General features: G+C 60.6%; 1 protein-coding gene across 3 annotated transcripts in view; it reads right to left on the reverse strand.

The window, feature by feature from the left end:
* Positions 1-1,631: 1,631 nt before the first annotated feature.
* Positions 1,632-25,615, reverse strand: part of LOC144949669 (solute carrier family 12 member 6-like) — a 112,320-nt gene continuing 88,336 nt past the window's right edge. For all 3 annotated transcript variants that reach the window (XM_078879665.1, XM_078879663.1, XM_078879664.1), the window contains exons 11-25: positions 25,058-25,156; positions 23,791-23,848; positions 23,149-23,323; positions 22,341-22,459; positions 21,656-21,754; positions 20,276-20,395; positions 18,863-18,967; positions 17,628-17,796; positions 14,211-14,406; positions 13,867-14,036; positions 12,425-12,556; positions 11,582-11,689; positions 9,478-9,737; positions 8,242-8,375; positions 1,632-7,499 (exon numbers count right to left, since the gene is read on the reverse strand). In XM_078879665.1, coding sequence (XP_078735791.1) covers positions 7,408-7,499; positions 8,242-8,375; positions 9,478-9,737; positions 11,582-11,689; positions 12,425-12,556; positions 13,867-14,036; positions 14,211-14,406; positions 17,628-17,796; positions 18,863-18,967; positions 20,276-20,395; positions 21,656-21,754; positions 22,341-22,459; positions 23,149-23,323; positions 23,791-23,848; positions 25,058-25,156 — 2,036 coding nt within the window. In that variant the 3' untranslated portion in view covers positions 1,632-7,407. The remainder of the gene's footprint in view (positions 7,500-8,241; positions 8,376-9,477; positions 9,738-11,581; positions 11,690-12,424; positions 12,557-13,866; positions 14,037-14,210; positions 14,407-17,627; positions 17,797-18,862; positions 18,968-20,275; positions 20,396-21,655; positions 21,755-22,340; positions 22,460-23,148; positions 23,324-23,790; positions 23,849-25,057; positions 25,157-25,615) is intronic.

Raw genomic sequence — 25,615 nt, forward strand, 5'->3', positions numbered from 1 at the left:
GTAGCTATTGTCCGATCGGGAATATCGTACGGAATTAAATGTTTACGTAATACCAAACATTGCACATGAAAATGAATGGGAAGCGGTGTCTGTAAAACAGAAAGAATGTACGGCGCTAAGCTCTCCTGCCCATGGGTGGACAGCGGTAGCGTTTGTCACCCCAGGTGGTTACCGAACGACCGGTCCGCGCGTCGGCGGGGACTCCGCTGGGAGCGAGCGGCGGCCTGCAGGCCACACCGCTGAGATTCAGTGCTGTGCTGCATCGTAAGAATACAACTACTGTTGTCTGTGCGACCTTGCGAGATTAGGGACGACTGCTTTAATAAAGTACTCGTATTTAAACAGGATGACACGTGGTGTGTCTTTGTATATTTAACACGTAGGCTTTAGATCACGTTATTTATAAATGTGTCGTAACCCTCCACCACCCGACACGGCCAAATAATACTCTAACTTTTAAATGATGTTGATTCACTCTTCAACACACCGGCAGGGCTAAAGTAGTGAACTCTTTGTATATTGCTTGGTCAGATTTTTGGCCATCTTTTTTCTCACTTTCTTCGTCCCGCTTTTGGCCGTCAAAGAATTCGTCCGGATCTCTGGCGCGGCTGCATGCGGATATGACAGAGCGACTTTCCGAGGACCTCTTCGAATTGCCTCTTGACCTATACAGCTGCCAGGGGTGGGGCAGCAACTCTCTAGGTTAATCACAGGTGAGACTGCCTGGATTCAAACCCAAGATCTCTGCGTCAAAATGTAAACGTACAAACACACACAGAGATTGTTGTGTAGATGCATAGGCTGTTTTGGCAAGGGCCCGTTAAGCGAGTTACAGCTGTGAAGGCCATCACATTACATGAGGTGGTGTAGCCAAACCAGGATCACCGCGTACACAGTTGGTTAATACAAACACCAATTGTGTAACAACATCAACAACGAGTCATTGCATATCTAGTAAATAGTGGACAGATATGCCACCTTTGTCTCCCCGGTACTGATGTGTCCACACCGCTCCAGGTACCCAAATAAGAGCGAGTTGACCTCAGGGAGGCCCAGGATTGGTTCAGATATTTCACCACCGATGTTAGCCATGGACGAGAATTGAACTCGGGTGGCCAGGCGCTAACCACCGCTCTACCAAGCCACAAAGACAAAGATCCCCCGTATAGCCTCAACACACTTTTGGGGCAAGTGCTGTCAGCAAGCACCAATGAAGGCCGGCACAGTGGACGAGTGGGTGGGTGGCCAGCACCATGCTGCCTTTGTCTCCCTCGTGGCGATGTTTACACGCCGTACTAGGTATTCATTTGAGGCAGAGTCAAGCAGGTCACACGACATCAACAGCCGCCATTCGCCACTAAGTGGCGGGGGACGTCACCACGGCACTTGTGCCAGGCTAGGTGCACTTTGAGGCCACGTCAAGTGTTGAAGGCTCGCTGGCAGGAGGTCCCGGGACAAACCCAGGTGCGCCATGGGGTTGGTGCGCCATGGGGTTGACGCACACAGTCGGACGCACAGACCCAGACAGAAACACAGTCACACAGGCACACACGCGATGAGACCGAAACGCACATCGATCCATTCCAGGAATGCGAAACTCGATTTAAAGAAAGAAAATCCTAAAACACACAAAGGGGGGCATTTTTATTTTATTTTAGGTTTTTCTTTCAAAATGCTCACAACGGAGAGAAGCGGACGCACGGCGACGACGGCACTAAAAATCTGTAAAAATATATATACTGTACTGTAATTACAAAACGACATCAAACGAAACGACGACAACAACAACAGCAACAACGTGCTAAAACCAACACGGCGACACCGAAGCACGTGAACAAAGCCGGCCGGAGCGACCGCCCCTCCGCTCGCTCGCATAACGCACACACAGACGTACAGACGTACAGACGCACGCACAGACGCACGCGCATCAACATTCCCACCGCCTCCTTGCGAAAGTGAAAGATCCTCCCCCAGCGCTTCGCACGCCCGTCACCCCGTTCTGCAAACGAACCGCTACGGCACAACTCTCGAACGGGGAGCGAGGAATCTCTGGCCGACCGCGGCCGGCCCGAGTTGGGAGTCTCGCAAAACCGGGGGCGGCCGCGCGACCACCACGCGCACACCGCCCCCGCCCCCCCACGCCCGTGTCACTCAGCCGTAGCGACGCGCACGCGAGTCAGGCCGAGGCCCTGGCGATGACGGAAGTGACCGGAGGGCGCGGTGAGGAATTCGCGCCACGGAGCGGTTGCCGGGTCGCGATTATTCCCCCCCGCGCGCCCCTTACCCCCCGGTACCCGATGAGTGCTGCTGACGAGCTCGTGGAGGGAGGTGCGGCGGCGGCGGCCTGTGGGCCGTTTCCGAGTGGGAGGGGCCTCGCGTGGGCCGTGGGGCCTCGAGACATGAAGTTGTGGGTACGTAGGGTCCCCCACACCCCCCCACCCCACTCCACCCCACCGGCTGCTCCTGGTCTAAAATTCGCGACTGTATTGCAAACATTTTCCCATTTTTTTGTTGAAAATTAACCTCGTAAAAATTGTCTTAAGTAAAAAAAGAAAGGCATAAAAATAAACAAAAAATGCGTTCCACCCCCCCCCCCCCCCGGGCCCTTCACCACCAACCACGATGATGCAGCATGCTGAAGTACGGTCGTACAATCATCCACAAGCTGCACTGCATCGGTGAGGAGGGGGGGGGGGGAGGGGGTTGTGGGGGGGTGGGAGGCCCTCGTCCAGCGGAGGATCTAAAAACGAAGGGCTGCATTCAGAGTGACGCACGGGGCCACATTGCAAATCCGCAAGTTCAGAAACGCCCTTCTCCCAAATGCGCCGGGGCGGAAACGCGGACGGACAGACGCGTCCTTACTGCCGATATCGCGGGCGCGCTGCGAGGAGTCGATTTTTTTATTTTGTTTTGCCCCCCCCCCAAACTGCCGGCGATGCCACGGAGAGACGGTGCTCATCGCTTGCCCCGCAAGGCGGAGGGGGGGGGGGCCTGTCCGCGGGTGGTGTGACGCCAACGAGCGAATTTCACCCCTGCGCTGTAGCCGCGGGTCACTTCACCGCATTTCGGCTGCGAGACCACGGCCGCCCACCTTATTCGCGACACAGAGAAAAGCAAATGCGCTCGCGCACACACGCACGCACGCGCACACGCACGCGCACACGCACGCACACACACGCACACACACGCACGCAGGCCCTGTTGTGTGCGGGAGGGGGGGCACTTTCGTCTCTCCATCCTCCAAGGGGGACGGCCCCGGTTAACGAATCGGGGGGGGGGGGGGGAGATAGAGCTTCATAGCTCTTCGGATTCCTCGTCCGGTATAAATAAATCGTTCGCATTGTGATTCCGACACGGTGAACGTCCTCAGGGACCACGTTAACGAGGACAGCCGGCGGGGGGGGTGGCGGGAGGTCTTTAAGGTTTGCGCTACGGGAGGAGGAGGAGGCTGCACGCTTTGGTAAATCCCGCCGCATGAATCGCTGGGCACTTGTGGCGATGTGTCAACCTCTGGGCCACGCGGTTATTATTACCCTGTTTCGTTATTGCTCGCTGCGATTATGAAGACGCCAACGTTCCAATTTGCCGTTGCGTTCACCGCTCGCTTAGTCCCGACAGCGCGGAGATTTGGTACGAGCTGAGGTAGCGAAGCTCTCGTAGGACCTATCTCTATAACTGGCTACGATTGATTTGCCAACGACGCTCGTTTCAAATGGCGAGGCACGCGATTGGCCACGCGGGGTAAAGTGGTAACCACGCGAGCGATGGCCGACGTCAGGTGGTACCGGACAATTGAAATGCCCGCCCTGGACTCGTGGACCAACTCGCTGCCTCGCGCGAACACGACCAAGACGCCGAGCGCAGCCGGAGGCGACGGGGCCTACGCACGGACAAACGGGAACGCAGCCGACCCGGCACCGCAGCGTGGCGGGTCACGCCACGGGCACTTGCGTGTTGGCGCAAAGACAGAAAAAAATAGCGTTTTATAACTAAAAAGTGCAACGGGACAGCAGAACAAATTGATGCAACTTTCCTGGTCCCCAGTTCTCTCTCTATCTCTATATATTTTTTTCTTCAAAACTTTTGTTTGTAACCACGAAAGGTTTTTCCAACTGGACCATAAAATCGCGATTGCGTTGCAGCCGCGAAAAAAGAATGCCCGGATCACAAACGTCGCGACCAACAGCGCCGCCGAAGCCCATCCCTTACGCAGCAGCGCGGGGCACACGGCAAGCGGGCAACTACGCTTAACGGGCCGGACACGCGCGTCGACAAAACGGCCCAAAGAACAACTCCCGTCGGCCTCCGTCGCTGGCGATGTGGCCGCCGTGGACTCTGCCGCGAAGGTTTTTGGCGGTTGCGCTGCGGCAGCTTCGACGGCCGACGGAAAAAAAGAAGATATATTTAAAAAAAAAAAAATAATCGGGCGAGAACACTGGGAGACGTTCGTCGCCAACGACACCGGCCGTGAATAAGCCACCGTCCAAAAACGGCGGTCGCGGGGCGCCGTTTTTAACGAACAAACGTGGTCGCCACAGGAAGCGGAATCTCAGCGAGAGCAACGGCGCGCTCCGAATCACTCGAGGGCGTGGGGGGGGGCAACGTCGTCGTCGCGTGGGCCGCATCAAGACCCGCCGGGGGGGGTGAGGGGGGGGGGTAAAGTTTGGGCTCCCGGTTTAATCCGCCAAGCCTTCGAAAAGCCTAAAACGTGCACCGGCGTCGATTCGGAAACCCGTTCGACGTTCCACTTCCGTCTCTTTAGTGCACAGCATTCCACATCTGAAGCTCGACGTCATTCAAGTTTTGTGCGTTCTTCTTCAGGGTTAAGTGCCGACCCCGTTGTGCATCCACCTAGGCCCGCGGCGGTTTTCGCCGGGCACTGCGCGTGCCGTCGTGAACCTTGCTCGCCGTCGGAGCTCCCCCAAGGCTCACGCCGTGGCTTGCCGAGTTGGGGCCCGCGGCAAGCCGGGTACAGGGAGGGAGAATCGCGAACGCGTGTGCGATCCACCAACCCTCGGTGCACCTCCGCTGGCCTTCCCGAATCGGATCGCGACGGTCGCCGGAAATCGCGACGATCCACCGGAATCGTGGCACGGCCACCTGGCCCGCCACCCCTCCGTAGCCGCCCCTCGTGGCTCAGATCGTGGCACAGGTTTCGCCCTTCTCGGGGATCGTCGGCATGGCACGGCACGGCCCCCGCTCAACTGCGCGCCAGGAGCAGCGTCTTCGTTTCTTTACAAATCGACCGGCGGCAATCCACAGCACATCGGCGGCGGGCGAGCAGCCACGCCGCACCGCGCCGACGATCAACAACGAGGGCGAGGCCAGCCCACGGCCGGAGAGGTCACCCCCTTGAGTAACGAGAAGGACACTTGCCAACACTGACAAGTGCGACTGGCAACGTGAGGCCCGTGATCCCCTCGCCCGCCCCGTGCCCCCTTGGCCGGAGCCGCTTGCGAGTTTCCCTCCTCGGCGCGCCGCAAAAATAAAAACGCCGCGGATCGCCGCCGTGAGAGTCCAGAAACAAACGTCGGGGGGGGGGGGGGGCGGGTGGAGAAAACGACGAATCGCAAAAGACGGCGGGAGCGTCGCCATGGGCAGCGGCGGCAACCGAGTGGCTACGCGGCGCCGACCCTCAACTTGTGCCAACCCCCCTTCGTACACCCACGGCAGCATTGCCCAACGAGCCGTGCAGGCGATAGCAGCGGCCCGATCCCTCTCCAACCTGATGCTGCCGCTGCTGCTGGCGCTACACCCGAGCCCCTGGCCTCCAAGCCAATCTCACACCAGCCGTAGCCAGGCCTACAGCTGATACTAACCCCAACTCCCATCCCCGAGCAGGAGCACCTGTGAACAAAAGCTTCACAGCTCATCGGATTCCTCCTGCGGTCCAAGTAAAGACTTTGAGATTCCGAGTCCGGCCCATCTACAGGGGCCACCCCTTTCGCTTTTTTTGATCGTAATATCTCCGTCCACCCCAATCAGGCATCCGGCACGACTCGCGCACCCCCCCCTCCCCCCGCGGCCGAGGGACGGGCGAGGGGAGCGGCGAGGGAGCTGGCGCAGCGAGCGCTCGTCACCGCCTCGCACGGGGAGGACGCCGCTGAACACCGCGAGGGCGTTCAAAACATCCGATACCTTCGAGCGGTGTAACAATAAATAAATAACGTTGGGGGGGGCGGGGGAAGTGCACGTAGAGAGTTTGGGAGGGCGCGCGCCTTTGGGAGTTGACGTCGAGCGATCAGCGACGTCACGTCGCGACGCGAGAGTCGCCCGTGGGTTTGCTGCCGCTTGAACCAACTGCCGCACGCTGCACGTGGGAAGGACGCAACACAAAATACGGCGGCGGCAGGCGGACGTCTCGAGCCGAGCCTGAAACAACGAGCGCTCGCGACGGCCGCGATGAAAACTCTGCCAGCCCCACCTCCCCCCCCCCCCCGCCGCCGCCGGCCACCGTTAGCGACGTCTTAACCAAGGAACTACACGGTCGTGACTTTAAAAAAATATATTATTATTATTATCTTATAAACCTGATGGTTGCGCCCGCGACCAACGAACTGCTCCACATAGCAGAGCCCCCGCGACCCCCGCGGGCGCCGGGGCAAACGGCGACGGAACGCGGAGCGACGCGAGGGATCTGCGGGCAACGTGTGCGCGCAGCAGCTACGAAATAAAAGTATTTTTTACACGTGTGTGACGAACGACAAAGAGAGCATTCCCTTCGTTAGGCTACCGCCCCCCTCCCCCAGGATCCGGCCGGCCAGACCAAGACCAACGCCAACGATCAGACAAAACACACAGGCCCTCCCCCCCCCATCCACAGGACCCCCACGCGCCAATCGATCACAGAGCAATTCCCGCGCGGGGGGCGCTGTTGAAAGATGGGCGAGTAGCGGCGGCCGGTGTGGTTTGCGTTGAGCGTTGTCGTCTTTCCCCCGCACCTCCGATTAGCTCGGTTGGCTACGTACGGCGGTGCGAAAGAAGTTCAACGTAGGTACCGCGGCCTGGCAGAGACTGGAGCCTCGGTCAGATCTGACCCGGTGTCTGCCGAGCCGATTTGGACGAATGTGCGAACGGTCCGCGCGGACGGACGGGCAAACTGACGCGACTATGGACAGACGGCTTTCTCAGAGTCGGCGACCGCCAACACAGACGCGGAGTTTCCGAGAGAAACAAAAAAAAACAATCGAAAAGCCACCGTTCGACGGCGGACCGTCAGCCGCAGCGGAAGCAGAGAAATCCTAAAGCCGAGAGCTCGTTACGACGACGCGGCACCAAACACGCGAGTCGGAGCGCAGACGCGTCGCAGAAGAGCAGGGGGGAGGGGGGAACGTGGCGGCGCAGGAAGGTGGGGGGGGGGAGGAAGGCGTCGCGACCTCGTGACCCGCGACCTCGTGACCCGCGACCTCACGAGTAGATGGTGATGACCTCCCGACCGCCGCCTCGGACGAGCAGCACTCGCTCCAGTCCCTCGGTGAGCACCTCCAGGAACTCCATGTCTTCAGGCGGGGTCAGGGGTCAAGGGAAACTGCTGCTGGTGGGGAAGCGGTGGCGTAGTGGTTAGCGCGTCGCGCTACGAATTCGGCGACCAGAGTTCATTTCCCGCTCACGGCCAACACCGGTGACGATTATCTGAACCGGTCCTGGGCCTCCCCTAGGTCGACTCAGCCTTAAATGAGTACTTGGTGCGGTGTGTAAACATCGCCACTGGGGTTACAAAGGCGGTTCGGGCGTGGTGCCGGCCACCCACCCCGTACCGGCCTTCATGGGTGCTGCTCGCTAACAGCACTTGCCCCAACAGTCTTTTAAGGCTACACGTGGGATCTCTGTCTTTGGTGCCGCCGAAACAACCGACAGCAATTATAAAAACAACGCGTACAGTTTTAGCCAAGACAGCCACGCCGGTGAATCCTGCCGGTGAACTCTGCCGGTGAACCCTACCGGTGAACCCTGCCGGTGAATCCTGCCGATGAACCCTGCCGGTGAACCCTGCCGGTGAACCCAGCCGGTGAACCCTGCCGGTGAACCCTGCCGGTGAACCCAGCCGGTGAACCCTGCCGGTGAACCCAGCCGATGAACCCTGCCGGTGAACCCAGCCGATGAACCCTGCCGGTGAACCCAGCCGATGAACCCTGCCGGTGAACCCAGCCGGTGAACCCTGCCGGTGAACCCAGCCGGTGAACCCTGCCGGCGGCCGCATCGAGGCGACCAGCTCGGCCGCGCGAAACGTCGCAAGGATACAATTCTCATCCCCGTCGGGGTTCTTGGGCGGGCCGGGCATGTTGAGCAGCACGAGGCGAGCGTCGTGCGAGCGGCTCACGATCACCTCGTTGAGCTTCACCGCCGTGTGCATGCGCCGCACGTTCGACTGCGTCCTGCGGACAGGGGGGCGGTTGGGGGAGAGGGAGAGAGGTTAAAGTTCAACGACGGAAAGTCGGGGGTCGTCCCTCGTCGTCTTCTGCGTCTGCATGGTGCCGAGTCGAGCGGCGATATTTCTTTGTTTATGGTTTTCCGGCGAAGACTCGGAGAGCGGGTGAGCCGGTGTAGTGCGAGGTTTGATCTTTGGCGACCGCAGCCACACCCCAGCGCAGTGGTGGGTGTGGCGTGTGAGTAAGACGAGGTGTGGTATCGTGGCGCTGCAGTCCGGTGCGCCGCGGTGCAATGCGGTGCAATGCGGTCCAGTGCTGCGGTGCAAGGCAGTGTGGTACAGGTGACCCCCCACTTTTACGACCTTTCCTAAAGTAAATCACATCCCCACGGAAATGACCAAAACTCGTATCTACGATCGACTGCTACCGACGTGACGAATCTGCGCATGTCAAGCGCAGACTTGGCGCCGTCTGCGTGTGTACAGTGCAGTCCAACAGTCTGCGGCTGCGGTGAGAGCGAACGCAGCAGCGTCTCTTTCGCAAAACCACTTTTTGGTTAATTTTCTTCGAATTTAAAAATGTTTTCGCCTTTCGCTACCGCTGTCCGAGAAGACGAAATGTGATGCACGTGCAGAGAAATACTTAAGGAATGTTTTTATGTTAAGTTTTTGTTTTTACTCAATCATTGTTTGCACAAGTTATGTTAAGTTACAATACATGTTCGTTAGGGTTATTGACATTTATTTTCGTCGTCAATTTTGCTACTTTATTGGCATGTGACGGGTTTCCACTTGCGACGGCTCGACTTGCGACCCCTCGTCCAGGGACCAATTAGGTCGTCGGTGCGGGAGTCGCCTGTACAGCGGTGCGGTGCAGTGCGACACGGTGCTCTGGTGCCATGCGGTGGTGCGGTGCAGTGTGATGTGGTGCAGTGGTCCAGTGCGATGCGGTGCGGTGCAATGCGGTGCACCGGTGCTATGCAATGCGGTGCAATGCTGCGGTGCAGTAGAAGGCAGTGCACCGGTGCGGTATAGTGCATTGCGGTGCAAGGCGGTGCGGTGCACGGCGGTGCACTGGCCCCCGCGCGGCGCGCCGTGGCGGTGCTCACGGTTTGATGTTGAGGAGGTCGCGGAAGCCGTCGGGCGTCCCCACGCCGGCGGCGGCTCCGTCCTGGGCGCGCGCCTGCTGCGCCGTGGCGGCCGCGGCGGCCGCGGCGTGCCGGTGAGCTCGCTCGTAGCGCTCCTTGGTCCAGGTCATGTGGACGCGCTCGGGGCTCGGCACCACGTCCGTCGCCGCCTCCGACTCCTCGTCCTCCGACACGATGCTCTCCGAGCGCGCCAGCAGGTGGCGGTCCTTCACCATCTGGGCCTGAGCGGCGGCGAGACGTTAACTCCCTCTAGATTTGAAGCTTTCGTGACTGCAAGGATTCATACTCTTAGGGTTTTTTCGGTAAAGTCACGTAGGTAACAAATAAAATAAATAATAGAAATAATAATAGAAATAAAATAATAAATCACGACGTTTCGGAGGCAACACAAGTCTCCGTCATCAGGTGGGACTGTCACAGCTGAATTTACTGTATTAAGTGAGGCAAAATCCAAGAGACAAGCTCTTAAATACAAGTTAAGGGGGGGGAGGGGGGGCTTGTCTGAATGTGGCAGCCATGATGATGCTCCTCGGGAGCGGGGCTAAAAGAGAACATGGTGCACATCGGCTCATGGTTGTGGCCGGTGTTAGCTGATAATAAGCACCATTGTTCTCTTTTAGCCGCGATCCCGAGGACCATCAAGGCCATTCCCCTGGCTGCCACATTCAGACAAGCCCCTCCCCCCCCTCCCCCCTTAACTTGTATTTAAGATCTTGTCTCTTGGATTTTTCTCACTTGATACAGTAAATTTAGCTGTGACGGTCCCACCTGATGACGGAGACTTGTGTTGCCTCCAAAACGTCGTGATTTATTTTATTTCTATTATTTATTTTATTTTTTACCTACGTGACTTTATCGAAAAAAACCTAAGAGTATGTTAACTCCCTCGCCTGGTGTACAGGAGGTCGTGGGTTCGATCCCGACCCCTGACACCTGCTGTATATTTTTGAGTTTGCGGTGTCCCTCTCCCAGTGGTCGCGTGGATTTTTCTCCGGGTCCTCCGGTTTTTCCCTCCACATTTAGAATCAACATCGCGCGAGTATTTGGCTGCTATACATTTCCACACGATAAGCCACTTCGTTGAGCTATCATCTGTGGTCAGGTCGCTTCGAAAAAATAGCTACGTAGCTCGGTGAGACTTACCTGGTAATATATAAAAAAAAAAGTTGAGTTTTAAGGCAAAGATAAAGATCCCGCCCCCCGTGTAGCCCGACCAGACCGTTGGGGCAAGTGCTGTGAGCGAGCGACGCCTTTTGAAGGCTGGCACGGCGCACGAGAGGGTGGGGTGGGTGGCCAGCACCACACCCAGCGGCCTTTGTCGACCCCAGTGGCGATGTTTACACACTGCACCAGGGACTCATTTACGGCCGAGTCGACCTAGGAGAGGCGCAGGACCGTGCGTGCGCACGTGGGCGAGGGAGAGCAGGTGAATGAGCGAGTGTGAGAACGTGCGAGCGAGAGGGCGGATGGGCCCGAGCAGCACGCACAGACACACGTGCCTGCGTGTGTGAGGTTGAGAGGGAGTGTCTTTAGTGTGTGAGCGTGTAAGTGTTTGAGAGTGGCAGAGAGAATGACTGTGAATGGAGGAATGTATGGATGGAAGAGTGAATGGTTGCAAGAGTGAATGGTTGCAAGAGTGAATGAATGCAAGAGTGAATGGTTGCAAGAGTGAATGGATGGAAGAGTGAATGGTTGCAAGAGTGAATGGATGGAAGAGTGAATGGATGGAAGAGTGAATGGATGGAAAAGTGAACGGATGGAAGAGTGAATGGATGCAAGAGTAAATTGATGAATGAGTGAATGGATGGATGGAAGAATGAATGGATGGAAGAGTGAATGGATGGAAGAGTGAACGGATGCAAGAGTGAACGGATGCAAGAGTGAACGGATGCAAGAGTGAACGGATGGAAGAGTGAACGGATGGAAGAGTGAACGGATGGAAGAGTGAACGGATGGAAGAGTGAACGGATGGAAGAGTGAATGGATGGAAGAATGAATGGATGGAAGAGTGAACGGATGAATGAGTGAACGGATGAATGAGTGAATGGCGGCGAGGTCTGCTCACCTCTCGCTGCCTCTCAGACTTTGACAGCCTCATCTGGTGCAGCATCTGTGTCCTCTGCTCCATCATCAGGGTCCGCTCGTAGGTGTAGGCCGAGATGTCACTGTCGTTCTGCGCGCCACGAGCCCAGCGCGTCAGTAACTTTTCTTTTTTTGGTTTTATTCACAATTTTTTCAAGAGATTAAAAAAAGGCTCGGAGGTCAGCCGACACCAGCCGAGATCCTGCGTTCGAATCCAGGATTCAGCCGCCCAAGCCACGGCCGACTGCACCGGCTTCGAGTGTAGCGACTCGGTCGGCTGCTTTAAATCGGTTAAGACACCGAGATGAGAAGCTCTCTCCCCTCGACGGAGACCCAGGCGAGCCGACGGTCTCTCAACCTCGCGACCAAATAGACGCAGCAACAACAACAACAAAAACCCGCCAACGTTGCAACTGGTTTCTCCGCTCAGTTTGGATAAACTCCTGCTCCGAGAAATGAACAAAAACAATTGGTTCGGCTGTCGCGCAGCGAATACCGCTCCCCCGTAGGCGGGCCGAGCGGGGGTGGGTGGCGGCTGCTGCTGCCCCCTCTGCCCCCCGAGATTTCGTTTCACCTGAGGGAGGCAACGCGGCCCCCCGCTAAAGGGTCGACTGCAGACGCGGGACAATGGAGGGGGCGACCGCACCACCACCACCACCACCACCCGTGGGTTGTCAGCTTTTTCCAGGACCTCCACCTACCCCCCCCCCCCCCCACGCCCCCTACCACCCCCAGCTCAATTCCGCGGAGCAGGCGGCGAAACGATCGCGTTGAGGGGTTGGCGGCGAGCGGCGCGCGGCGCGCGAGGCCCGGGCTGGGCTCTCACCAGCTCGACGACCTCGATCTCGGCGTCGAAGCGCAGGTGGTAGAGGAAGGTGGCCAGGTCCTTCTTCATCTGGATGCTGTTGTCCTCCAGCTGCGCCACCGTGAAGATTCTCATGCGGCACTTCTTCCACACCTGCGGCGCGCACGAGGGGCGGGGAGAGAGGGTGGTGAGGTGGGGCTGGGGGAGGGGGGGGGACGGGGGGCAGGGTAGACACGACGCGACTCGCAGCCATTCTCGGCGTCGATCGCTAGGGGTTGTGCCACGCCAGTTGAGCGCCATCCTTCCCCCGTACCTCTCATTAGCTACGCACGGTGTCGAAGCAAGTTCAACATACGTACGGACACAGCAACCCTCCACACTGAAATGACACCGCCGCGCGCGCGATAAGTACACGCTTAGTACACGCTTAGTACAGGATTAGTACACGCTTAGTACACGCTTGGTACAGGATTAGTGCACGATTAGTGCACGATTAGTGCACGATTAGTGCACGATTAGTGCACGATTAGTGCATGATTAGTACACGATTAGTGCACGCTTAGTACACGCTTGGTATAGGATTAGTGCACGATTAGTGCACGATTAGTACATGATTAGTACACGCTTAGTACACGCTAAGTAAAGATTAGTACACCCTGAGTACACTATGAGTATACGCGTGGCTGCGTTGCCTGGAGGAGGGTTCCTAATGACACAGATTTGCTCACTGCATTATGCCGAACCCCAGAAGATGTATTACGAATCATTACTACTACTACTGCTACAACAGTGACTGCGATAAGCCGTGTGTAGATTTATACAGCGCCCCGGTGTGACCGCATCCCACAACCGGGACCACCACCCGAGCCATCAACCGTGCCTCTCTCCACTGTGAGCAACCAGTTGCAGAGACGTCCACACGCAAGCCATTTCACGGTCGCATGTAACCGATTGCTTGGGTGTGGACCACCCGGCTGCAGTGGGAGCAGGGGACAGGCGATCGCTTCGGCAATCGATTACTCAGACGGATAATTAGCGGTCCCATTCCTCAACAAATCAGAAAACACCACCGCCACCACCGCCACCGCCACAAACTCCACCACCACCGCCGCCCACCACCACCACCGTCGCCACAGCCACAAACGCCAACACCACCGCCACCACCACCACCGCCGCCCACCACCACCACCGTCGCCACCGCCACAAACGCCAACACCACCGCCACCACCACCACCGCCGCCCACCACCACCGCCGCCCACCACCACCACCGTCGCCACAGCCACAAACGCCAACACCACCGCCACCACCACCACCGCCGCCCACCACCACCACCGTCGCCACCGCCACAAACGCCACCACCACCGCCGCCCACCACCACCACCGTCGCCACCGCCACAAACGCCAACACCACCGCCACCACCACCACCGCCGCCCACCACCACCACTGTCGCCACCGCCGCACCTTGTGGTGCCGCAGCAGGAAGGGCAGCAGCATGAGCATGCCTCCGTCGTGCACGATCCACCAGATGTCGATGCTGCCGTCGGCGAAGCGCTCCTGGTTGCCGGGGAAGAGCGCGATGTTCTTGGCCACGAGCAGCGCGTGATGGGCCGCCGTGGTGATGCGCACCGTTTCTGCGCGGACACAACGGTTTAACGAAACATTTATATTTACGCGATCTAACCAAAAACACGACCTGTATTACGGATGATATTGGTTGCGAAAGCCTACGTGTTAAACCGACGCACACACGCGCACACACGCGCACACACGCGCACACACACACACACACACACGTGCGCGCGTACCGATGAAGGTCTTCCACGTGCGCGAGTCCTCGTTCTGCCGCCAGCCGAAGGGCCACCCCATGACGACGGCGTTGGGCCGCAGGCCGCCCAGGCCGCTCGACTGCACCAGGTGGCAGATGCCGTCGCGCACCTTGGAGGAGACCACCACCTGGCAGAAGCCCTTCACCTTCTCGATGTCCATCATCCGCTTGATCGTCTGCGGAGCGGCAGCAACGGCGCACCCGCCGAGTCGTCGGACGAGGCACGCGGCAGCGCGTGCGCGACGGGGCCGCCCCCTCGGCCTTACGCAGACCACCGGCTCAAGGGAACTAAAAGCGCGCGGCCGTCTTGCCGTCTAGGGCGGAGCGTCGTGGCCGTCGCCCGTCGAACGACGCACGCTCGGCGCAAATACGGCGCTAACGATGACGAGGAAGATAACGGTGACGGTGACGGGAAATCCTCGCCGAACACGGTTTTACCGATCGTATGTTTTGGCCGTACGCGGTTTCCACGGGAGGGAGGGAGCATAGGACGAGGTGGGAGGAGGAAGAGGACAAAAATGAAGACGAGACGAAGAGGGCGGAGGACAGAGGGAGGAAGAGGATTGAGAGGAAGAGTATGGAGATAGGAGGAGGAGGAAGAGTGGTGGCGAGCGGTGGCTGAGCGGTGGTGAGGGTGGCGAGCGGTGGGGAGGGTGGCGAGTTGTGGGGAGTGGTGGGGAAGGTGGGGAGTGGTGGGGAGGGTGGCGAGTGGTGGGGAGGTTGGGGAGTGGTGGCGAGTGGTGGCTGAGCGGTGGCGAGGGTGGCGAGTGGTGGGGAGGATGGGGAGGGTGGCGAGTGGTGGGGAGGGTGGCGAGTAGTGGCGAGTGGTGGGGAGGGTGGCGAGTGGTGGGGAGGATGGAGAGGATGGAGAGGGTGGCGAGTGGTGGGGAGGATGGAGAGGGTGGCGAGTGGTGGGGAGGATGGGGAGGGTGGCGAGTGGTGGGGAGGGTGGCGAGTAGTGGCGAGTGGTGGGGAGGGTGGCGAGTGGTGGGGAGGATGGAGAGGATGGAGAGGGTGGCGAGTGGTGGGGAGGATGGGGAGGGTGGCGAGGGTGGGGAGTGGTGGGGAGGGTGGCGAGTGGTGGGGAGGGTGGGGAGTGGTGGCGAGCGGTGGGGAGGGTGGCGAGTGATGGGGAGGGTGCTGAGTGGTGGGGAGGGTGGGGAGGGTGGCGAGTGGTGGGGAGGGTGGCGAGTAGTGGCGAGTGGTGGGGAGGGTGGTGAGTGGTGGGGAGGGTGGGGAGTGGTGGCGAGTGGTGGCTGAGCGGTGGCGAGGGTGGCGAGTGGTGGGGAGGATGGGGAGGGTGGCGAGTGGTGGGGAGGGTGGCGAGTAGTGGGGAGGATGGAGAGGATGGAGAGGGTGGCGAGTGGTGGGGAGGATGGGGAGGGTGGCGAGGGTGGGGAGTGGTGGGGAGGGTGGCGAGTGGTGGGGAGGGTGGCGAGTGGTGGGGAGTGGTGGGGAGGGTGGCGAGTGGTGGGGAGGGTGGCGAATGGTGGGGAGGATGGGGAGGGTGGCGAGTGGTGGGGAGGGTGGCGAGTAGTGGCGAGTGGTGGGGAGGGTGGCGAGTGGTGGGGAGGATGGGGAGGGTGGCGAGTGGTGGGGAGGGTGGCGAGTAGTGGGGAGGATGGAGAGGATGGAGAGGGTGGCGAGTGGTGGGGAAGATGGGGAGGGTGGCGAGGGTGGGGAGTGGTGGGGAGGGTGGCGAGTGGTGGGGAGGGTGGCGAGTGGTGGGGAGTGGTGGGGAGGGTGGCGAGTGGTGGGGAGGGTGGCGAGTAGTGGCGAGTGGTGGGGAGGGTGGCGAGTGGTGGGGAGGGTGGGGAGTGGTGGCGAGTGGTGGCTGAGCGGTGGCGAGGGTGGCGAATGGTGGGGAGGATGGGGAGGGTGGCGAGGGTGGGGAGTGGTGGGGAGGGTGGCGAGTGGTGGGGAGTGGTGGGGAGGGTGGCGAGTGGTGGGGAGGGTGGCGAGTAGTGGCGAGTGGTGGGGAGGGTGGCGAGTGGTGGGGAGGGTGGCGAGTGGTGGCGAGTGGTGGGGAGGGTGGCGAGTGGTGGGGAGTGGTGGGGAGGGTGGCGAGTGGTGGGGAGGGTGGCGAGTAGTGGCGAGTGGTGGGGAGGGTGGCGAGTGGTGGGGAGGATGGAGAGGGTGGCGAGGGTGGGGAGTTGTGGGGAGGGTGGCGAGTGGTGGGGAGGGTGGGGAGTGGTGGCGAGCGGTGGGGAGGGTGGCGAGTGGTGGGGAGGGTGCTGAGTGGTGGGGAGGGTGGCGAGTGGTGGGGAGGGTGGCGAGTGGTGGGGAGGGTGGGGAGTGGTGGCGAGTGGTGGGGAGGGTGGCGAGTGGTGGCGAGTGGTGGCGAGAATGGCGAGTGGTGGGGAGGGTGGCGAGTAGTGGCGAGTGGTGGGGAGGGTGGGGAGGGTGGCGAGTGGTGGGGAGGGTGGCGAGGGTGGCGAGGGTGTTGACGGTGGGGAGGGTGGCGAGGGTGGCGAGGGTGGCGATGTTGGCAAGGACGACGAGCGGTGGCGAGCGGTGGCGAGGGTGGAGAGTGGTGGCGAGGGTGGAGAGTGGTGGGGAGTGGTGGCGAGGGTGGCGAGTGGTGGCGAGTGGTGGCGAGTGGTGGCGAGGGTGGAGAGTGGTGGGGAGTGGTGGCGAGGGTGGAGAGTGGTGGCGAGTGGTGGCGAGTGGTGGGGAGGGTGGCGAGTGGTGGGGAGGGTGGGGAGTGGTGGCGAGTGGTGGCGAGAATGGCGAGTGGTGGTGAGGGTGGGGAGGGTGGGGAGGGTGGCGAGTGGTGGGGAGGGTGGCGAGGGTGGCGAGGGTGTTGACGGTGGGGAGGGTGGCGAGGGTGGCGAGGGTGGCGATGTTGGCAAGGACGACGAGCGGTGGCGAGCGGTGGCGAGCGGTGGCGAGGGTGGAGAGTGGTGGCGAGGGTGGAGAGTGGTGGGGAGTGGTGGCGAGGGTGGCGAGTGGTGGCGAGTGGTGGCGAGCGGTGGCGAGCGGTGGCGAGTGGTGGCGAGGGTGGAGAGTGGTGGGGAGTGGTGGCGAGGGTGGAGAGTGGTGGCGAGTGGTGGCGAGTGGTGGGGAGGGTGGCGAGTGGTGGGGAGGGTGGGGAGTGGTGGCGAGTGGTGGCGAGAATGGCGAGAATGGCGAGTGGTGGGGAGGGTGGCGAGTAGTGGCGAGTGGTGGGGAGGGTGGGGAGGGTGGGGAGGGTGGCGAGTGGTGGGGAGGGTGGCGAGGGTGGCGAGGGTGTTGACGGTGGGGAGGGTGGCGAGGGTGGCGAGGGTGGCGATGTTGGCAAGGACGACGAGCGGTGGCGAGCGGTGGCGAGCGGTGGCGAGGGTGGAGAGTGGTGGCGAGGGTGGCGAGTGGTGGCGAGGGTGGCGAGTGGTGGGAAGGGTGGCGAGGGTGCCCTCACGTGCTCGGCGGTCTGCCCCTCGCCGCACGTCTCGAGGACGCTGCCCTCGATGACGGAGCCCACGATGGTGAGGCCCTTGCCGGCCTTGAGCTGCGAGGCGAAGGTGAGCAGGCGCGGGTTCTTCACGTTCAGGTCCTCGTCCAGCTTGAGCAGCACCAGCAGCTGGGGCCTGCGGGGGCACGGGCGCAAGCTCAGCGGGCGTCGGGCCCGGCCGGTGGACCCGGGACACACGGCCGGAGCCGGCGGCAGCGCACTCGCCCGCCCCCACTGGACATCTGTGAGAAAGAGCTTCATAGCTCATCGGATTTCTCCAGGACGAATAAAGATTCCGATTCCGCACTCGGTCATGGCGACGTTGAAGATGACGTTGACGGCGACGACGGTGGTGGCGATGGCGACGATGGCGGCGATGACGACGGCGACGATGGTGATGGTGGCGACGGTGATGATGGCGACGGTGATGATGGCGACGGTGACGATGGTGGTGACGATGGTGGAGACGATGGTGTCGGGCGACGGTGGCGGCGCTGGGTGAGGTGCTGGGTGAGGTGCTGCTGGGTGAGGCGCTGGGTGAGGTGCTGGGTGAGGCGCTGGGTGAGGCGCTGGGTGAGGCGCTGGGTGAGGGGCTGGGTGAGGGGCTGGGTGAGAGGCTGGGTAAGGCGCTGGGTGAGGTGCTGGGTGAGGTGCTGGGTGAGGCGCTGGGTGAGGCGCTGGGTGAGGGGCTGGGTGAGGGGCTGGGTGAGGCGCTGGGTGAGGCGCTGGGTGAGGTGCTGGGTGAGGTGCTGGGTGAGGTGCTGGGTGAGGTGCTGGGTGAGGTGCTGGGTGAGGTGCTGGGTGAGGTGCTGGGTGAGGCGCTGGGTGAGGGGCTGGGTGAGGGGCTGGGTGAGGCGCTGGGTGAGGCGCTGGGTGAGGGGCTGGGTGAGGGGCTGGGTGAGGCGCTGGGTGAGGCGCTGGGTGAGGCGCTGGGTGAGGCGCTGGGTGAGGCGCTGGGTGAGGCGCTGGGTGAGGCGCTGGGTGAGGGGCTGGGTGAGGGGCTGGGTGAGGCGCTGGGTGAGGCGCTGGGTGAGGTGCTGGGTGAGGCGCTTATTGAGGTGCTGGGTGAGGGGCTGGGTGAGGCGCTGGGTGAGGTGCTGGGTGAGGTGCTGGGTGAGGCGCTGGGTGAGTCGCTGGGTGAGACGCTGGGTGAGGCGCTGGGTGAGGTGCTGGGTGAGGGGCTGGGTGAGGCGCTGCGCCACCTCCAGTTCTTGGTGTGTGGGGGCCCCTCCTCGAGGCGCAGCAGAGCGAAGCGCGCGGCGCTCAGCGACAGCCCCCGGATCCCGTCCCCCCACTCCTTCTCCGCCCTGCCGGACGACAAGGTGAAGACACAGACAGACAGAGAGGCACACAGACACATGGAGACACGCACACACGCGCACACACGCGCACAAGCGTCAAGAGGGTCAGAGCAGGAAACCACCACAAGGACGGAAAGGGAGAACTCGCGAGGGCAGGGGGAGCACGGTGGATGCGACAGAGGCCACTGGGGTGAAACACGGACACCCCGTGCGGGTGCATGGGCTCACACGGCAACGCCTGGCACTATATAAAGACCCGTAGACCCACACAGAGACCCGTAGACTCACACAGAGACCCATAGACTCACACAGAGACCCATAGACTCACACAGAGACCCGTAGACTCACACAGAGACCCGTAGACTCACACAGAGACCCGTAGACCCACACAGAGACCCGTAGACCCACACAGAGACCCGTAGACACACATAGACCCGTAGACTCACACAGAGACCCGTAGACTCACACAGAGACCCGTAGACTCACACAGAGACCCGTAGACTCACACAGAGACCCGTAGACTCACACAGAGACCCGTAGACTCACACAGAGACCCGTAGACACACACAGAGACTCAGACTCACACAGAGACCCATAGACTCACACAGAGACCCATAGACACACACAGAGACTCATAGACTCACACAGAGACCCATAGACTCACACAGATACCCATAGACACACACAGAGACTCATAGACTCACACAGAGACCCGTAGACTCACACAGAGACCCATAGACCCACACAGAGACCCGTAGACTCACACAGAGACCCGTAGACCCACACAGAGACCCGTAGAATCACACAGAGACCCGTAGACCCACAGAGAGACCCATAGACTCACACAGAGACCCGTAGACTCACACAGAGACCCGTAGACTCACACAGAGACCCGTAGACCCACACAGAGACCCGTAGACCCACACAGAGACCCGCAGACCCACACAGAGACCCGTAGACCCACACAGAGACCCGTAGACCCACACAGAGACCCGTAGACTCACACAGAGACACAAACTCACACAGAGACCCGTAGACTCACACAGAGACCCATAGACTCACACAGAGACCCGTAGACCCACACAGAGACACACAAACTCACACAGAGACCCATAGACTCACACAGAGACCCGTAGACCCACACAGAGACACACAAACTCACACAGAGACCCGTAGACTCACACAGAGACCCATAGACTCACACAGAGACCCGTAGACCCACACAGAGACACACAAACTCACACAGAGACCCGTAGACTCACACAGAGACCCGTAGACTCACACAGAGACCCAAGTCTCTCCGGCCGCGCTCACCCGCGGTACTCGATGTACTTGTAGATCATCACGGCGATGAGCATGGCGACGATGGCGTAGTACCACGACGAGATGAACATGAGCGCCAGGCAAATGCTCATGCCCAGGAAAGACAGCGTCCTGCACGCGCGCACGCAGGGACGCACACATGCACGAGTGTAAAGACATCCCCCGTGTAGCCTACGTAGACAGTCGGGGCAAGTGCGGGGGGGGGGGGGGGGCTTCAAGTTGATTTTGTTCTATTAAGGGCTGGGGGAGAACTCGAGAGAGGCCAGGATGGAGCCTCATTTGCGAGGTGCCCCACGTCACCAAAATGGCAAAGGCAAAAAAAACTAAAGAGAGAAATCGGAGCAAAAAGCAACCGCGTCGAACGGGAATTCGAAACACATTGGACGAACCCAAATCGGTGTTGCGTAATAATTCCCCAGAGTCGGCTCGGTGATGACCGATCACGGCGCAGTTGCAATTACGCTAAACGACGAACAGACACAGGGCCGACCACTGTGCTGACGTGCGAGCTGACGAGAAAACGTTGTCGGGAGTGGCCGGCGCCACGCCCGGCCGCCTTTGTCCCGAGCGCGGTGATGGCGGCGATTGTGGTGAATGTGGCGAGTGGGGAGAACGCGGAGTGGCGAGTGTGGTGGAAAGGTTGGCGAGGGCGGTGTAGCGAGGGTGTGGTGGTGAGCGTGGTGGAAAGGTTGGCGAGGGCGGTGTAGCGAGGGTGTGGTGGTGAGCGTGGTGGAAAGGTTGGTGAGGGCGGTGTGGCGAGGGTGTGGTGGTAAGCGTGGTGGAAAGGTTGGTGAGCGCGGTGTGGCGAGGGTGTGGTGGTGAGCGTGGTGGAAAGGTTGGTGAGGGCGGTGTGGCGAGTGCATGGTGAGCGTGGTGGAAAGGTTGGTGAGGGCGGTGTGGCGAGTGCATGGTGAGCGTGGTGGAAAGGTTGGCGAGCGCAGTGTGGCGAGGGTGTGGTGGCGAGCGTGGTGGAAAGGTTGGTGAGGGCGGTGTGGCGAGTGCATGGTGAGCGTGGTGGAAAGGTTGGTGAGGGCGGTGTGGCGAGTGCATGGTGAGCGTGGTGGAAAGGTTGGCGAGCGCGGTGTGGCGAGGGTGTGGTGGCGAGCGTGGTGGAAAGGTTGGTGAGGGCGGTGTGGCGAGGGTGTAGTGGTAAGCGTGGTGGAAATGTTGGTGAGCGCGGTGTGGCGAGGGTGTGGTGGCGAGCGTGGTGGAAAGGTTGGCGAGGGCGGTGTGGCGAGGGTGTGGTGGCGAGCGTGGTGGAAAGGTTGGCGAGGGCGGTGTGGCGAGGGTGTGGTGGCGAGCGTGGTGACGAGTGTCGTGAGCTCGGTGTGGCGGCCGGCGTGTGGCGAGGGCGGTGCGGTCGCTACTCACCAGTGGTAGAACTTGAAGCGCGGGCGCCAGTTGGGCGTTCGCAGCAGCGTCTGCAGGGCGCAGGCGAGGTTCACGAACATGTAGCACATGAGGAAGAACCTGGGGGGTGCACACGGAGGAGCCGTCACTGCGCCGTCATCATGACACCGTGGCACAACGTCACGCGTCACGGCCGTCGTCACAGTGACCGTCACCGCGACCATCACAGTGACCGTCGCCGTAATTGTCACTATCACCATCATCGTAACTGTCATGTCACCGTCACAATCATTGTCACCGTTACCGTCACCATCACCGCCATTGACGGTAGAGCCAGCGGTTCATCACCATAAGGATGCGACTTCAGGTCCCCGTTGGGAGGTTGACACGGCCCATCAAAGTTTTGTTGATTACCACGACCAACGAAAGTAACGAGCACCACTTTGAATTCAACGACGCCTAAATTCCACGGATACATTCGCCCCCCCGCACCCCCCGCCACGCCTCCCCCACCTGCCCCCCCCCCGGCCACACCAATGTGGAATTTCCACCACTGGCTCAGGGCTGTCGATGAGCACCAACGCCTCAACGCTCACTTGAGCAGGACATCGCTTTTGTTGCGAATCACGTCATCGTCATCATCATCATAGTCATCATCGTCATCATCGTGATCGTGGGTGGGGGTGGCGGCGGCGGTGATGCTCACATGGACAGGATGGGTGCCACCATGTCGAGCGACGCGATGAGGATGCCGAGCTCGGCGATCCCGGCCGTGAGCAGCAGCGCCCACGTGGGCTCGCCGTTCGCCTTGCCGTGGCCAAACACCTGTGGGGGGGGGGGGGGGGTGGCAGCGCAGGTCACGCGGTGTGTGCGACGGAGAGGTGGGGGTTGCGGTAAGTCACTGGGCGTCTGTGGAAGAGAGCTTCGGAGCCCATCAGGTTTCTCCGAGATAAATAAAGATTCCGATTCTTGTTTGTTTTTCCGACAGATATGCTGCCCTCCTCTGCGCCGGGGCGTCCCGGGTGCACACTTTACATCTCACGTCCCATCTCAACACATTAAAAAAGGGCACCCCCAGCAGCAGCTGTCCCTGTGGGCACAAGGTGACCGACTCATCACCTGGCCCGCATCGTGGGCATTCTTCTCCCGATACGGGGACGATGATCGCTCTGTGCCGGCACGCAACGGCCTTCTTCCTCTTGCGAACGACATCGGGGGATCTTTCACGTCCGCCGCGGAGCGGAACGGCGTGCCGTAGTCGGGGTAGTATTGTTACGGTTCGTACGCACCGCAGCGTTAACCAGGGCGGCCGATGGATTCGAACCACGAACGAGCCGCCGCTGGGGCCGCGTCACCGCCCCCGTTTTGTCGTTGGCGATGACCTACCAGGCGGGGCGCCATCACCGTCGCGAGCTGGCGCGCGCCATCCGTAGGGATCCGCTAGGGGTCGCTAATGGTCGCTAGGGGTCGTCGCTCAGGGTGCGCGTCATGACCGACGGGACGCCAGCGCGTACCCGCAGGAAGGGGATGATGTTGTCCTTGGCGATGGCCTGCAGGAGGCGCGGCGCGCCCGTCAGGCTCTGGAGGCCGGCGCCGCACGTGGAGAAGAAGGAGCCGATGACGATGACCCACGGCGAGGGCCACGAGAGCGTGCCCACCACCAGGTTCCCGCGCACCGCCGCGCCAAACCTGCGCCACACCCACGCACGCACGCACATCGTCACTAACATGGCCACTGCCACCACAATCATCACCACCGCTCACCACCGCTACTGCCACTATCATCATCACCCCGACCGCCACATTACCAAAAATACCAAAGATCCCCCCCGTATAGCCTAAACAGACTGTTGGGGAAAGTGCTGTTAGCGAGCACCTATGAAGGCGGGCACGGCACACGAGCGTCGTGTTGCCCACCCACCCCCTCGGCCGCCTTTGTCTCCCCCAGTGGCGATGTTTACACACCGCACCAGGTTTTCATTTGAGGCCGAGCTGACCTAGGGGTGGCCCAGCACCGGTTCAACTATTCCTCACCGATGTTGACCACGAGCGGGAATCGGTTTCGTAGCGAAGTGTGCTAACCGCCACACTACCGCTCCCCACACCACCATCACCACCATCATCACCACCACCACCACGAACCGCTCGGCACTCACTTGTCGCGGAGCACCAGGCCCTCCACACAGGCCCCGAACAGCACGACGCACGTGAGGTCTTGACGATCCGGCGCGTCAAGGAACAAGCGACAGCGGGAGCACACGGACCCGCACACAAACATCGCCGTCACGGGCGGCAGCACCAGGACAGGGCGTTGCTCGCGTTTTACCGATCCTACAAGGATGTCAGTCATTGATGAGGATGAGGAAGATCGATGGTGACGACGATTGGCGTAGGCGGGGATTGATGATGAATGACAACGTTCGATGATCGCCGACGAAAGACGGCGACGATTGATGGCGATAACGACACTGATGGCGATGCTCGGCGATGACGTGACGGACGGCAACGATGACTGAAGAGTCCCAGGTGTTATGGCCTCATGGGAAGGTGGGGGGGGGGGGCAGCGAGACCAGCCGATTGCACCTCCTGCACTACCCACGGCGCCACCTCTGTGTCTCACTTGTCGCGAGTGTTGATTATTCACGACGGCCGCCCTTCGCCACCAAGTTGCCGTGAACATGGCCACGGTTGCTCGCGCCAGGCTAAGGTGCACGTCGAGCCACATTAAGCGTGGGAGGCTCACTGGGCAGGAGGTCACGGGACAGACCCAGGTGTTATGGGTTGACTGACAAATGCACCCCTGTCATTTCCCACTATTTCCTGAGCAGAGCCAGATGCAAACCACAAAAAAAACTCTGGCCTCACGAGATATCGGAATCCGACCTCTGGGCCAAGCAGGGCCAGGGGTCAGGGTTCATCGCTTTCATCACACGGTCCGACTCAACTCGTACGTTGCGTGCGACGGAGGCACGGCTCGGGTTCGGAAGTGGAAAAACAAAGAAGCCTCGCATAGCCTCAAAACTGTAGGGGCAAGTGCTGTTAGCGAGCACCTTTGAAGGTCGGCACGGCACACGAGGGGGTGGGTGGGGTGGCTCGCACCACGCCCGACCGCCTTTGTCTCCCTAGCGGCGATGTTTACATACCGATCCAGGTACTCATTGAGGCCGAGTCGACCTAGGGCAGGCCCAGGACCGGTTCAAATTAATCGCCACCGTTGTTGGTCGCGAGCGGGAATCGAACTCGGCTCGCCGGGTTCGTAGTGCAGCGCGCTTACCGCTATGCCACCGCTCTCCACACGCGCCTACACACACACGCGCTTACGCACACACACGCACTTACGCACACGCGCTTACACACGCTTACGCACACGCGCGTGTACACACAAAGTGCACGTGGCTATGGCTGCGCGCTGGGCAAGGATACACACGAAGGAGGTGGTCGCAATGGCACAGATGGTCCCCACGGGAATGGATTTCTGGCCGTCTTTTAAATCGCCCGATCGGTTGGAGCCGGCCATGATGCCTGAAAAAAAACAAGACAAAAAATTTTGATCAAAAGCAATAAAATGTCATCATCATCATCATCAGGATCCTCGGCTACGATCTATCCACTGCTGGATGAAGGCCTGCCCCCGTCCTGTCAACCCGCGCCCGTGGGCGCGTTAGTCCCACACACGCCCATTGAGCGCCGACCTTGCACCCGTCTCTTCGTTGGACATTCATTACATTCGTTACTTTGATTCATTAAATCGTCTGTTCGTTTTTTTGACAATTAATATCCAGAAGCGAGAGAGACGACGGGTGGCAGAATGGGGCGATGGGCGAGCCCACTGCCGGTCGGCCCACCACACGCTCCGCCCGTCGTCACCACGCGCTCTCCTGGCTTTGTTAAACAACAAGTCCCAGCCCTTCCCGAAACATCACTTCACCTGCCCCCTAAGGATACCTTCACCTGCAGACAACACCCACCGCCGACCCCCAC

This window comes from Lampetra fluviatilis, chromosome 54, assembly GCF_964198595.1.
Source record: "Lampetra fluviatilis chromosome 54, kcLamFluv1.1, whole genome shotgun sequence".
NCBI lineage: Eukaryota > Metazoa > Chordata > Hyperoartia > Petromyzontiformes > Petromyzontidae > Lampetra > Lampetra fluviatilis.